This window comes from Pristiophorus japonicus, chromosome 4 (genome assembly GCF_044704955.1).
Source record: "Pristiophorus japonicus isolate sPriJap1 chromosome 4, sPriJap1.hap1, whole genome shotgun sequence".
NCBI lineage: Eukaryota > Metazoa > Chordata > Chondrichthyes > Pristiophoridae > Pristiophorus > Pristiophorus japonicus.
The window spans coordinates 203,285,876-203,299,944 of record NC_091980.1 but is presented as its reverse complement, the minus strand read 5'-3'; the positions used below and the strand labels follow the sequence as shown (position 1 = coordinate 203,299,944).

Here is a 14,069-nt window from a genome sequence, read left to right as displayed (position 1 = left end):
AGGGCTTGATATCCCTGTGCAGGGAGACGGTCGCAATTGTTCGCGACCTTATCCAGGGTTTCACGGGATTCTCTGCGAACTGGAGCCAGTTTCCAGCATCCTGGAGTGAGTTCTGCACGAACTTCTCCAATTAGTCTTCCGAGCAAGCACAGACTGCAAGGGAGAGCTTGGAGGCCATTTGGCAGCAGACAGTCACAACCAATGCCCTACGGCATGCGTTGCTGGCTGGACATGGCGATGCACCACAAGGTGTCGTGTCTGCTCGCAGTGAGACCCCGAGCACGCAAGCGAGTACAGAGGATACAGTTCCTCCTGACTCGGAAGTGGAGCTTCAGACTTCTGCTCAGTCACCTCCACCACGGCAGGAAGTCTTGCCGTCCCACTCTGCACGACGTCTTGGTGTCGGTCTGCATAGACCAAAACGGGCGGGTGGGGTATGAACACGGGGTGGGACTGGACCTGGAGGGAAATGTGGCCGCAGGTAGAGAGGAGGGCGTTTTTTCACAAAGTTTGTTCGCTTGTTCAATTGTTCTTGTTCCTGTTTTGTTAGTTGTTATTGGTTAATTGTTAATTGTTAAGATTTTGTATTTGAGGGAAGGGTGGATTGGTGCGGGGGGGTTAGAGGGATAGTTTACCAATTTTTTTTCCATATGTGTTAATAAAAATTTTTTTCTTCAATTCAATAAATTGTGTGTCTTCTCTCTTACTTACATTAGTTATCAACTATACAGATGTTATTCCATATTTGTTTATTATTTTAATATATGAGCACTTTAGTAACACTAAACTTTATAAAATAAGCATAAATTCTGACGATAGGCCAGTGCAGGCAAGACAACAAGGACACCCCACGCAATTGAAACTTTTGATTAACCCTAACTGTAAATCAACATCTGAATGTCCACATTTAGGGAGTGGAACCCCTTTCTGTTACTAAAGACCTCCGCGTTCTTTAAGGGTGCTTTGAGGGCAATGTGCGTACAGTCAATTGCTCCCTGCACCTTGGGGAAGTCTGCTATTCTATGGGAACCGAAAAGTACTCTCAGTCTGTGCCTCCCTGGTCATTGTGAAGCTTATGAAGTCCCTCCACGAGCGAAAAGAGCTTCAGTCATCTGTCAAATGCAGCTGTGTGTTGCGTGCTGATCTCTAATTTTAATAATCTCTCAACAATATCTAATCACTGTACTCTGCACTCTCTACACTGTATACCAGTCAGTTTGATAGGCCCCAACAATATCAGTAAATAACTTCACTATATAAAAGCTATTTAATAGATTCAATATATAAAACCTATTAAATTCTACATCAGTAAATAAGTTCACTATGTAAAAGCTATTTAATAAATTCAATATATAAAACCTATTAAATGCTACATCAGTAAATAAGTTCACTATGTAAAAGCTATTTAATAGATTCAATATATAAAACATAATAAATTCTATTATATTTACTAAAAATAATGTGATAATACCTATTTATATTCCTTGTCCCAATATTCTGAGCACAACAAACTCTCGAAATAACTCAAAACTAATCCTCTACCTTTCCTCTGAAATCAAAATGGCGTCCGTAGTGCCCATTTTCCCTCTTAGGCCCAGAAAAAGCAACTATTTTTCAGCATTCTTTTGGGCCTTGCATCAGCCCAGCGAAGTGCATACTAGATGCTGAAACTTGGGATGGGCCTTGTATGGGCTATAATTTTGGCGATCAAAATGGAAACTTAGATACCTGTTTTTCGGGTGATATTTTGGGCCTAGTTTCCACTTTTTGCTCAAAATGGGCAATAGAGGTCGGTTTTGGGCCATATATGGGCGATGTGAAGTGAAAAGTCTAGCCCACCATTTCTTAAAGGGGCAAGCAATATCTGCCAAATATCTATAGCCAAAAACCATCTTGTCCCGTTTTTATACTGGAACAGAATAGATTGTTCTGTTGATAGCTTGTTATTCCCAACAGAACATTTAATCCAGATTTCATTTACAATTCTTCACATGAATAACAGGATGGAAATCATAAACAGACTTTCATTTATAAATTTATATAAAAATTTAAATGATAACCAATGAAGATAACCACAGCAGCAAATATCAAGGGTCGAATCCATAATACAAGTTGAACTCGTGAATTGCACATTAAAAAGTTTTATTCTAGATTATATAATAGGGATTTCAGTAAAGTTTGCAACACAAGAATGTCTCTTCCCATTTGCACAAAGTAACTTTGAAGGCCATTTTCCTAAAATTACTGATTTCAAGAAAACATTTTGGGTAGCCTTTATTGCATGGCTTTGCATATATATATATATATATATATATATACACACCAGTGCTTTGTTTCAGATCCTTTACATTCAAACTTATTGAACACCCTAAATATGCAGCATCAATTTCAGGTCAGATTATAATTTGTCCCAGTTTTTTTTCTCCACCCTATTATTACACATTCCTCCCAGTTTCTCACCTGCTAAAATCCTTCTCAGTCTCCAGCTCCTCCTCTCCATGACCCAGACGGAGAAGGTGACGCTCATCAATGTCCAGAGCCATGATCTTCTCAAACAACTGGTTCAATGCCTGAAGATTGACAGTAACAGACGACACAGTTTTTAGTAATGAGGAAAACTTTTAAAAAGACTTAAAACACTGACTGCAGTACGTGAAAAGGAGCTTATTTTGGTAGAACTTCCATCCAACATGTAATGTCAGCCTGGTTTAAGGATCATTATATCAACTTTGAATTGAACATTTCTCGTTATTTGTCTGGAGCAAATCTGTCAAATGTTAAAATGCTTTGCATCAATTCACTACCAGTTCAAAATTTGAAAAGTATGCATCTTATATGATAAAGTCTATGACAGGTAATCTTTTAACAAATGTGCAAGTTCACCTTGGATGTTATCTATTTTCTTCTGTATTATTTAACAATTAATAGAAAAGGTTCAAGCAATCAGAGAAATGCAATCTTCCTGCAGGCAGATTTCTCTTTCTAAGTAGACTTCTTCCTCCTCCTTTCTTCCATTTTAAAATGTTTTATTGTTTCATTTCAGTCATGTTAACAATTAATAAGATCCCCTTTTATAGAGGCTCCCCAGTCCATTATTTTCTTTTCGGGTGGTCTGTTTGTTGGATTTATTTATGGTGTTTTTCAGTTTGCCAATTTCTTTCGCTCTCCTTCATTTTGGACGAGTTTGTTTCTCTCAGAAATTGTCAAGTTTCATTACAGTTCAGATGATGCTCGAGGCTTCAGAGGTATTGCTAAAAATACTCTCAGTTATAACTTAACTGCTATTCAAACTATATTACCCGCCTTTGATTTGGTGCTCAATCGGTGCTGTACAATTAGCTTCCACTTCCACCAAAGTTTACTTGAATTAGCCCTTTGTGTATGTTCACAAAGTTTTGCATACATTCCCCCCTGCAGGCAATCTAAAAATCTTTTTTTTTAATCCTTTTCTGTTTGCAAAATCTTTCATGTACAACTGGAAGTGTAATTAGAACGTGACAACTTTTATAAACAAGTCACAAGGAACTAGCATATTGTTGAATTCTTGGCAAAATGTTTTGATAGGGCTCTACCATGTCCTTGACTGTGCAGTAATCTGTTTTTACTTCCTCTGCCTCAGCTATCATGCTTGGTTGAGCAAAGTTCACCTTGCTAAGGACTTGCAAATTGCTCATAAAGTCTCTACAATCTATTTTATTTTTGTAGCTGATGTGCTTGCCAAAGTTTAAAGGTTAGTCAAATAGTGATGAGCTTAAGATTTGAGTCATGCAATTGCAGAAATCCAACTGATTAAATTAATCATTTAGAAACTCAATTCCTAATCAATTACACTCCTACAACATGGCTTTGTCTTTTATCTCCAACTTATTTCAGAGCTCAATAAATGAGCTCCAGGGATTGTAACACAGTCTTTAAATGAAGCATAATTCTATGTAAAATTAGCCACACAATGTCTGTCATCAGCTGCTTGTACAAATCAGTTCTGGTCTTAAAGTATACTAAAAGCGACTGGTTTTGAAAGGTTTTACTCAGTGTGTCATTTTTGGAAAGCAGGTCACAAACCATAGCAGGTGTTGTACAAAATGTGTGTGCTGAAATTACAGCACGCAATCCTAGCATTGTTTCTTGTTCAATCATCTGCTAAAATGTAGCTATAAGAGTAGTAATTGTAGAATCTCCTTGTAATTAAAACTCTCAGTTTTACATAGCCAACAGTCCCTGATCATGTGCATTCAGCACGAAAGAACTTTAAAAAAAATATGCATTTCTCCTTAAAAAACAATTGTAAATTTCTAGTCATTTTTTTTTTTATTTAAAAAAAGTCACAAATGCTGAGAAGCTAAGCATTGTTCAATCATGAGGGGAAACAATCTTGGTTTGTGCAATAATTTTAATGCTTAAATTCTACTGTAATTAAAGGCTTATGACCTTTTAGTTCTCAAAAGGCTTATGAAATGGTTTGTTTAGAGGCAAGGGCTAGAAGTGTTGGTAAAACAGAAAACCCTGTAGGCAACAAAACTGGGAGCAGGCCATGAGCGAGAAGCTTTATGCTACAAATCAAAAGGTTCATTAATTGCACTCTCCAAGCTCAAGGTTGTTATTCAATGTTAAGTGAAAATATCTGCAGTATTGTATGAAAACAATATGACTGTAAACTAGAATTTAAAACCAATCCAAATCTCAAGTACCACAGTGGGAGCATCTTCTTTCTAACTCTAATTAACATGGTTCTATCATGAGCTGTCTTTTCATTTTTGATCACTAATATTTGCAGCAGTAAGTGTTTTTCATCTCAATCTGTTTCTAAAGCATTCAGACTGTTCCAGCTATAAAATGTGATTTTGCTTTTTGATAATTAACATTGCACAAGAAATCCAAGATGCTAGTATCAACCACATTTCACTTTTTGGAATGCAAGCAGCTCTTTTTGCTCCATAAAAAGGTAAATATATAATCAATGGATAATAATAAATAACTAGGAACATTAATATGTTTTCCAACTTGCATGTAATTTACTTCTTGAAACATGGCTGCATTCTAGTATGATTTAGTATTTGTTCCGAAATGTCATTGCCAATGTAAATTCATTCAAATCAATACCAGTACTTCCTGAATTCTTAAATGACTTTTGCCAATGATGTGGCTGCTGTGCTTGTTTTATCTCACTGCAGTACGCCTGGAGTTTTGAGCGATTAAAATTTGCCTCTCTGATCAATTAACATTCAGACTGCTGATACATTTCACATGTACAGCCTAGACTGATGAATCACTAATATAAAATTGTAACTTTGCCAAATCATGTATTTTTTTTAAACTAAGAAACCTCAAAGAACAGTCAAAAACCAACAGTGTAGGACAATACAAGACTACAAAGAATAAGAAATAAAATATATTAAACAATGGCCAGGAGATGCCAATCTTGGGTTTTTAAACGGCTCATTAAAAGGAACATTAGGAAGGAAATAAGCTTTGCCATCTTGGGAAAGATTTAGTAAGTGGCTACAATGAACCTTCACTTCAATACAGGTCAATCTTTGCATCATGATTTACTTAATCTCGACTCAAAACAGAAACCGTAATTATTAATCAGCGAGTTCTGCAATGCGCAACTAAAACAGGTATAACAGAAGTGTATAAATGGGGTACTAATTTCAAAGAACTGTTCAGTACATGATCAGGAAAGATGATATTGATAAATATACATATGTTTATAGCACTGAGCTGTGCTCAAAGTTTTATATATTAACACATTTAAACTGTCCATCTAAACCACAGAAGCTACAAGAAGTCTGAAAAATATAGGAAATACAAGAGACTGTGTTGAATACTGTCATGTCTTGTTTGCGACCCAACTTTAAAAAAGGGGACAAGTCCGACTGCGGCAACAACAGAGGAATTTCCCTGCTATCAGCCACTGAGAAAGTTGTCGCTAGAGTTCTCCTCAACCGTCTTCTCCCTGTGGCTGAGGAGCTCCTCCCGGAGTCGCAGTGCGGATTTCGTCCCCTCCGGGGCACAATGGACATGATTTTTGCAGCGCGACAGCTGCAGGAAAAATGCAGGTAACAGCGCCAGCCCTTATACATGGCATTCTTCGACCTTACAAAGGCCTTTGACACTGTCAACCACGAGGGTCTATGGAGCGTCCTCCTCCGTTTCGGATGCCCTCAAAAGTACGTCACCATCCTCCGCCTGCTCCACGATGACATGCAGGCCATGATCCTTATCAACGGATCCATCACAGACCCAATCCACGTCTGGACTGGGGTCAAGCAGGGCTGCGTCATCGCCCCAACCCTCTTCTCAATCTTCCTCGCTGCCATGCTCCACCTCACAGTTGACAAGTTCCCTGCTGGAATGGAACTAAATTACAGAACCAGTGGGAAGCTGCTCAACCTTCGCCGTCTCCAGGCCAGGTCCAAGACCACTCCAACCTCTGTCGTCGAGCTACAGTACGCGGACAACGCCTGCATCTGTGCACACACAGAGGCTGAACTCCAGGACATAGTTAACGTATTTACCGAGGCGTATGAAAGCATGGGCCTTACGCTAAACATTAGTAAGACAAAGGTCCTCCACCAGCCTGTCCTCACCACACAGCACTGTCCCCCAGACATTAAGATCCAAGGCGCGGCCCTGGACAACGTGGACCACTTCCCCTATCTGGGGAGCCTCCTATCAACAAGAGCAGGCATTGACAACGAGATCCAACACCGCCTCCAGTGCAGCTTTCGGCCGCCTGAGGAAAAGAGTGTTTGAAGACCAGGCCCTCAAAACTGTCACCAAGCTCATGGTCTATAGGGCCGTGGTAATACCCACCCTCCTGTATGGCTCAGAGACACGGACCATGTACAGTAGACACCTCAAGTCTCTGGAGAAATACCACCAACGATGTCTCTGCACGATCCTACAAATCCCCTGGGAGGACAGATGCACCAACTTTAGCGTCCTCGTCCAGGCCAACATCGCCAGCAGTGAAGCACTGACCACACTTGATCAGCTCCGCTGGGCAGGCCACATAGTTCGCATGCCAGACATGAGACTCCCAAAGCAAGCGCTCGACTTAGAACTCATCCATGGCAAACGAGCCAAAAGGTGGGCAGAGGAAATGTTACAAGGACACCCTCAAAGCCTCCCTGATAAAGTGCAACATCCCCACCGACACCCGAGAGTCCCTGGTCAAAGACCGCCCTAAGTGGAGGAAGTGCATCCGGGAGGGCGCTGAGCTCCTCGAGTATCGTCGCCGAGAGCATGTAGAAATCAAGCACAGGCAGCGGAAGGAGCATGCGGCAAACCAGGCTTCCCGCCTACCCTTCCCTTCAACGTCTATCTGTCCCACCTGTGACAGGGACTGTGGTTCCCGTATTGGACTGTACAGCCACCTAAGAACTCATGCTAAGAGCGGAAGCAAGTCTTCCTCGATTCCGAGGGACTGCCTATGATAATGATTTTTGAATCCAGTGGGACTGACAATAGCCTCTTTTCATAGGCATAAAGGCTGTACATAAATGCAGACTTAATCTGCATCCTTGGGAATTTGCCCAATCCATGAAAACGGCTCAAATTTGGTACAAAGTGACAATTTCACTTAAAAAAAGTCATAAGGATGGCTGACTTTTAAAAAATCAGCACACTGATAAGCTAAGACTAGGGTTAGGCATGTTGTTTGGGCATAATAGCATGCACTTTACTGTGTGCCTGATTGTGCTATTCCTGACCAAGGGGTGCTCGATACTGATACGAGATAGTCAAAATGGAAAGCTTCCCTCCCGCCCCCCGCCTCCCGTCAAAAAGTTAAAAACAGGGAGATTATTTTTTATAAATCAACGCAAAGACCATCATGTTAAACCCATGTAAACCACAAATGAAAAATTCTCTTCTCAAGGGATGAGTCACCTTCTCAGGGCATTCCACGCATAACTTGTCTTCAACAGCTACAGTTTTACTGAGGCTTGTGCTACATATAACATGAACATTAAATAACTCAGCCTGGCAGAACATGATCCAAACTAGCACACGAATTGACGTTACTTATTGCTGATGTACCTGGTTGGAATGGGTCACAATGAGAGTCCTCTGCTCTGGGAAGTTGTGATAGAGGTTAGAAATGATCTGCACAGCCACATCAGTTTTTCCTGTACCTGGTGGCCCCACCACCTATAACAAGGGAACAACCACAGTAACATTAAACATAGTCCACAAACACTTGCTAAAATTGGGAGTAAAAGCTAAAAGTCTCCCAGTTTTCATACCATTGTTAAGCCTGGTTGCATGCCAGCCCGAATTGCTTCTATCTGTGTAGTTGTGAATTGAATTGTGTTTCTGCAATTAAAAAACAAGTTTGGATATCCATGAGAATAAGGTTGTAAGTAACATGTATTTCAATGAGAAACAAAAATATTATTTTAATTTACTAGCTGATCGTCCAACATTCAGGGCTCACAGCTCCCTTGATTACCTCATCTACATTTCAAGACCTCCCACATCTCAAGATAACCTTTCATCGTAAAATATAGTCTCGCCTGCCTCCCACAGCCGTTCCTTGGCTATCGTGTTGCGGTTTCTTTGCTAATGCTATAATTGTTGCAAACAAAACCTATTTTTAAACCCAACTGTCTGAGATGTTGCCTTCCACCCTCTGATAGCTTAGACTTCTTAATAAAGTTGACTGCTGATAAGGTAAATTCCACTTGTCCAAAGTAGTGGCTGACCTTAAACAGGGATGTGACATTGTACCGGGGGCTGTCATGGTATTCACTAGGAGTTTACTGACTACCTATACATAACCTGACATTTGGCTGCATACCATCACAATTCTATAACATATGGTCTGTTGGAACCTGTTACCGGGGCTGAAGATCACTTCAAATTAACGTGGGACACCACATTTTCTTGACAAAATTTCAAGTAACTTGCTTATAAAAATGTGCCTAAGACAATACAATAGCCATAATATTCTGAAATGCTCAAATCCTTAAAAAGAACCCAGATAATTCTCCGTGCTCTGTTCAAAATGTCACCCTTAACCAAAACCATCATTAAAAACAGATCAACTAGCCATTCGCCTTACTGCTGTTTGTGGAACCTACTTGTACACAAAATAACTGCTAAATTTACTCACATAATAGCAACTGCACAATGTAGTTCTTTTGATGTCAAGGGTTTTGGGACATTGTTGCAAGATGTGATAAGGCAGTGTATAAATGCAAATTGTTTCTTTTCTATTACTTCCTTCTATTTTAGTCTAATCAGAGCACCCTTCTGATACCAATGTATTCTTTCCCTTGCCACAATGATTTTCCTACTAACTCCAAGCCTTGTGCTGCTTCAGAGTAGGACATTTAAGCAGCATCAAGACATGCTGAGTGAGCATGTGTGCCTGCTTGAAAGTACTGCTCTAATGTGCTTTCCTCACGGTGACCCAGATTCAGACCCTGACAATTCTCCCTTCACCAACTCCTGGAAACAGGGCTGGTAGGGAGGGGAGTATCCAATGCCTGGACAGATCCAAAATAGGGCCACAGCCAAGCTAGGGAGCAGAGGAGACTAAAGAAGGGCCAAGGGAAAAAGCAGAGCAATTGCAGCCAGATCATCGGGAATCTGATTAAAAGGAGAGGTGGGATATGAGAAAATGGTGCATCAGAGTGAGGTCATGATGAAAGGAAACCACACAGTAAGGACCAAATTTAGGTACTGCTGATAAACAATGAATTGGTGACTGGTGAGCCACGACATTTTTGTATAAATTAAAACCTGCCAAATCCTCACCCAAGCTGCCCTGTTTTTAACAGCATTGAAAATGCTAGAAAGCATCACTAACATTTGAAATATCTTGATCACAATTGGACAATATTTTTTTAGATAGGTCAGGTAATTACTATTGATCAATGAGATTACTGAAAGACGGATAAACACCAATTTTATTAGGGTGGAAATTGCGGTCGGAGTCTTGCTGCGGGCGAAATGCTCTGGACCTTCGAACACTTGCGCTCCTGGGGCTGTAGGTGTACCCCTGCGTAAAGGCCCACATATCTCAAGGGCGCATGAAGTTCACAAGCGTCCCTGGGAACACATGGGCCAGGCCAACCAATGACAAGGGGGATTCACATTATGGTCATGGTGATTCCATATCCCATAAGCATAATAGGAATCCAATAAACAATATTTTTTCACAACAGTGAAATAAAAATCACAGGTTCAAAATTAATTAAAATACTATTAAAAATTAATCTTTTAAAAAATAAATGTCAACATTTTTAAACAGGACAAAAATAACCCAAACTAATTTTAAATGTAAGCGAATGTTTAAATGATAAAATGTTTTTAATTTTAACATTTAATTACACCCTTATACACCTTTACGCTGGTAAAAGGCAGCCTTATATGCCTGCTTTTACCAGGTATAAGGGTTTGATGGGTATTCGCTGGGCAGTAGTTGGGCAAATCGGCCAACTCTGCGCCAGTGAATTTCAATTTACAGTGGATGCGTATGATCTGTCAAGCAGAAACTCGACAGATCACAAGTTCCGGGTTTTCACGCATGCGTAGCACATGCGGAAACCCAGAACGTGCAAAGCACTTATGACTGTGTATGCAGTCATTGGCCTCGTAAAATCCGGGCCATTGTAAACAATAGTCAAAGAGATATGGCTAATACACACCCTGTACAGTTGTACTGCAACTCCTCGCCTCTATTCAAAGCACATTTGTTTGTTAAAAAGATGCAAAATGTTCCACAATTTGGCTTGCGGTTGTCACAAAAGCTTCTAAAAAAAAAATTCGATCAAAAATGAAGGGGCACTAATTTAGAAAATGCCATTCTGCAGGGAAAGAGAGCTGATAAAAAGTCCATTTTTGATGGCTGGAAGAGCAAGTTTGCAGATGATAATGTGTATAGCTCGATAAATAGGAACATAGCTGGCCCTATTCTCTTGCATTTTCATGCCATGAGAAAATCCAATGTAGTGCTTGAAATCCAGTCTTGGGAAAATATATTAAAGGAAGCTGAAATTTCTAATTCCCCAGCCAAGGTGTGAAGTGTTAACATTCCCATTGGTTTGCTTACTTAAAACAAGGTGGTTGTAACATAAAACACTCCATGGCATTTGATGCACAGAAAGGTGAAGTAGTACATTATGGGAAAAAATAACATATGCTAAATGATGAGATTTTTAACAAATTGGAGGAAGAAAGAGATTTAGGTTGGCAGATTGATAGGTGTTTAAAGGTGGAGGTGGCAGACTCTAGGTTTTATACATAGGGACATTAGATTATAAAAGCAAAAGAAATGATACTGAATTTGTACAAGACATTGGTTAGGCCACAGGAATATTGCGCGAAGTTCTGAGCACTCGGTTATAGGAAGGTTATTGGAGCCATGAGAAGGATACAGTCAAGATTCACTGGAATATTACCGGGAATAATAATTATAAAGGACAAAAAAAGATTTCTCTTACTGAAACAGAGAAAGTTAAGAGGTAGCTAATGGAAATGTTCAAAATTTAGACAGATTTGAGATGATAAATAGCGAGACTGTTTTCACTGGTGACAAGTCAGTAACAAGACGACGTAAATTGAGGCTCATTACAATAAGGAGAAAATTACAAAGAAATGTTTTCACGCTGAGGGTTATTCGAACTTGGAATCTTCTTTAAACTGAAGGTGTTTATTGAGGGAGAGACTATAACATAATTTAAAACAAAACTATGTATATATATCTATTTGGAACAAAAATACACAGTGAAAAGTCAAGGAAATGTGACTAGAGTTGATACCATGGCACAGTGGGACAAATGGCATCCTTCCGTGTAAATAGCATATGCAAAATATTGAACATGGATAGCAGGGTCCAGTAAATATAACTGGCTAGAAACCAAAACAACCCTGTTGAGTCAGCACACAGATAGTTGGCTAAATTAGATAGGAAGCTGATTTGCCTTTACCTCTTGGGCTGATTGTATGGGTAAGGTCCTCTGTTTGGAATCACATGAGGTTCAACAATTAAAGTTTGAGTCTCTTCTTCCCCTTCGTCATCATTCGCCACTTTTCGTTTTCTTCCTTTTCCACACTGTACTGGGAATGTGATCCTAGAGTTTAGAGGATGGGAAAAGTGCTCATATTGGTCATGACAGATTATTTCATATTTTTATCACTGACTAGAACATTTATCTTTGTGTCATTAACATTATTCTACTAAAAACATTCAGCATTATGACTTTATGCTGTACAACTCTACAGATAAGGTGATACAGCAAGGCTGCAAAGAAAACTTGATAATCTATACCAAATAATTTATCACAAAGCTCAGAAGATATTAATTACAGGTATGGAAAAATAAAATTGTCAAGGTTGCACGTCAATTTATATCATTGTATTGTTACCTGAAGGGAGGTTTCTGCAGAGGAGGGGTTTCAACTGTAGTTTTAATAGTACACCCAGGAAAACTAGCTTTCAGGTGAACAATAGAGAGGAAGGTGTCATTAAAGTCCAGTGTGGCAATCTGATTTGGCATTTTAGAATACTGAGCACTTCCTGGGTCTCCATATCCAAGGATAATGTCATGAAGCCAGTCAGGGACTACACACTCTGTATTCATTAGATTCCGGATAGTCTCTAGCACTGCCTGGGGATCAAATTAATTTGAAAAAAGTCACTCCAAATGAAAGCTACCGTAGTTAAGTATTGTAAAAACATTTTTTTAAATTCTTACTTAAAGCTGAGTTCTATCCAAAATATTTGCTGCTTCTAACCATCGATTCAACATGCAAAGGGCAACTGGGAGATGCCAGTAAGTGTACAGATACGCGTATAACATTTAGCAATGATGAGGCAATTCCATTGACTATGCTTACTATGATAAGCAGACAGTTGTTTAGTTTAAAAGGTTTGGGGACTCAGTGATTGAAGAGAAGAATTAGACTGCAGTTAAACTGAAGAGGTCTGCTCCGATGACCATTTCAGAACAGATCTTTGACCTAAAGTACTTTGGACAAAATAAACAGCAGAGTCAAGACTTTGAGGCCATTAGTTTCCAATCTGATTATATTTAAAATATAAATATTTACACAGATTACATATGTAAAGTCACTGCTAAAGTTCAACATTAAGACTGCATCATTATTAAAGTAGACAATTTTAGGCCATTTGTGACCTATAAATTTAAGGTCCAATGCATAAAAGTTATTATTGTATCTTCTTGAACATACACAATCATATTGCTAAGTTACTCTGGAGACTACCAAGTGTATTCCATTGTGAAATAAAGATGTTTTGAATGCGAAATTCTATGGGACTTCGCTCTGTGTGCTTCGTAATTGCTGACGTTTTTTCTGATTTTCTATTCTGATTAGGAAAAAAACCTCAACACCTCTTTGGAGGGGGGAGGGAAGGGAGGGGAGAGGGAGGGAAGGGAGAGGAGAGGAGGGGAAGGGAGAGGAGAGGAGAGGAGAGGAGGGGAGAGGGGAGAGGGGGGAGAGGGGAGAGGGGAGAGGGGAGAGGGAGGAGTGGGGAGAGGGAGAAAGGAGGGGTGGAGAGAGAGGGGAGAGGGGAGAGTGAGGGGGGGAGGAGAGGGGAGAGTGAGGGGGGGAGGAGAGGGGAGAGTGAGGGAGCGGGGTGAGAGGGAAGGGGGGGAGGGGAGGGGGAGGAGAGGAGAGGGGAGAGGGAGGGAAAGGAGGGAGGGGAGGGAGGGAGGGAGGGAAGGGAGGGAAGGGAGAGAGGGAGGGAGGGAAGGGAGAGAGGGAGGGAGGGAAGGGAGAGAGGGAGGGAGAGAGGGAGGGAGAGGAGGGAGAGAGGGAAGGAATGGAGGGGAGAGAGGGAGGGAGGGGAGAGAGGGAGGGAAGGGAGAGAGGGAGGGAAGGGAGAGAGGGAGGGAAGGGAGAGAGGGAGGGAAGGGAGAGAGGGAGGGAAGGGAGAGAGGGAGGGAAGGGAGAGAGGGAGGGAAGGGAGAGAGGGAGGGAAGGGAGAGAGGGAGGGAAGGGAGAGAGGGAGGGAAGGGAGAGAGGGAGGGAAGGGAGAGAGGGAGGGAAGGGAGAGAGGGAGGGAAGGGAGAGAGGGAGGGAAGGGAGAGAGGGAGG

The 14,069-nt window shown here is 40.8% G+C and overlaps 1 protein-coding gene across 5 annotated transcripts in view; it reads right to left on the bottom strand.

The window, feature by feature from the left end:
- The window catches only part of aqr (aquarius intron-binding spliceosomal factor), a 109,991-nt gene that overhangs the window by 39,549 nt on the left and 56,373 nt on the right, over window positions 1-14,069 (bottom strand). For all 5 annotated transcript variants that reach the window (XM_070879002.1, XM_070879006.1, XM_070879003.1 and 2 more), the window contains exons 21-25: window positions 12,378-12,619; window positions 11,940-12,083; window positions 8,250-8,319; window positions 8,044-8,154; window positions 2,461-2,570 (exon numbers count right to left, since the gene is read on the bottom strand). In XM_070879002.1, the coding sequence (XP_070735103.1) occupies window positions 2,461-2,570; window positions 8,044-8,154; window positions 8,250-8,319; window positions 11,940-12,083; window positions 12,378-12,619 (677 nt within the window). The remainder of the gene's footprint in view (window positions 1-2,460; window positions 2,571-8,043; window positions 8,155-8,249; window positions 8,320-11,939; window positions 12,084-12,377; window positions 12,620-14,069) is intronic.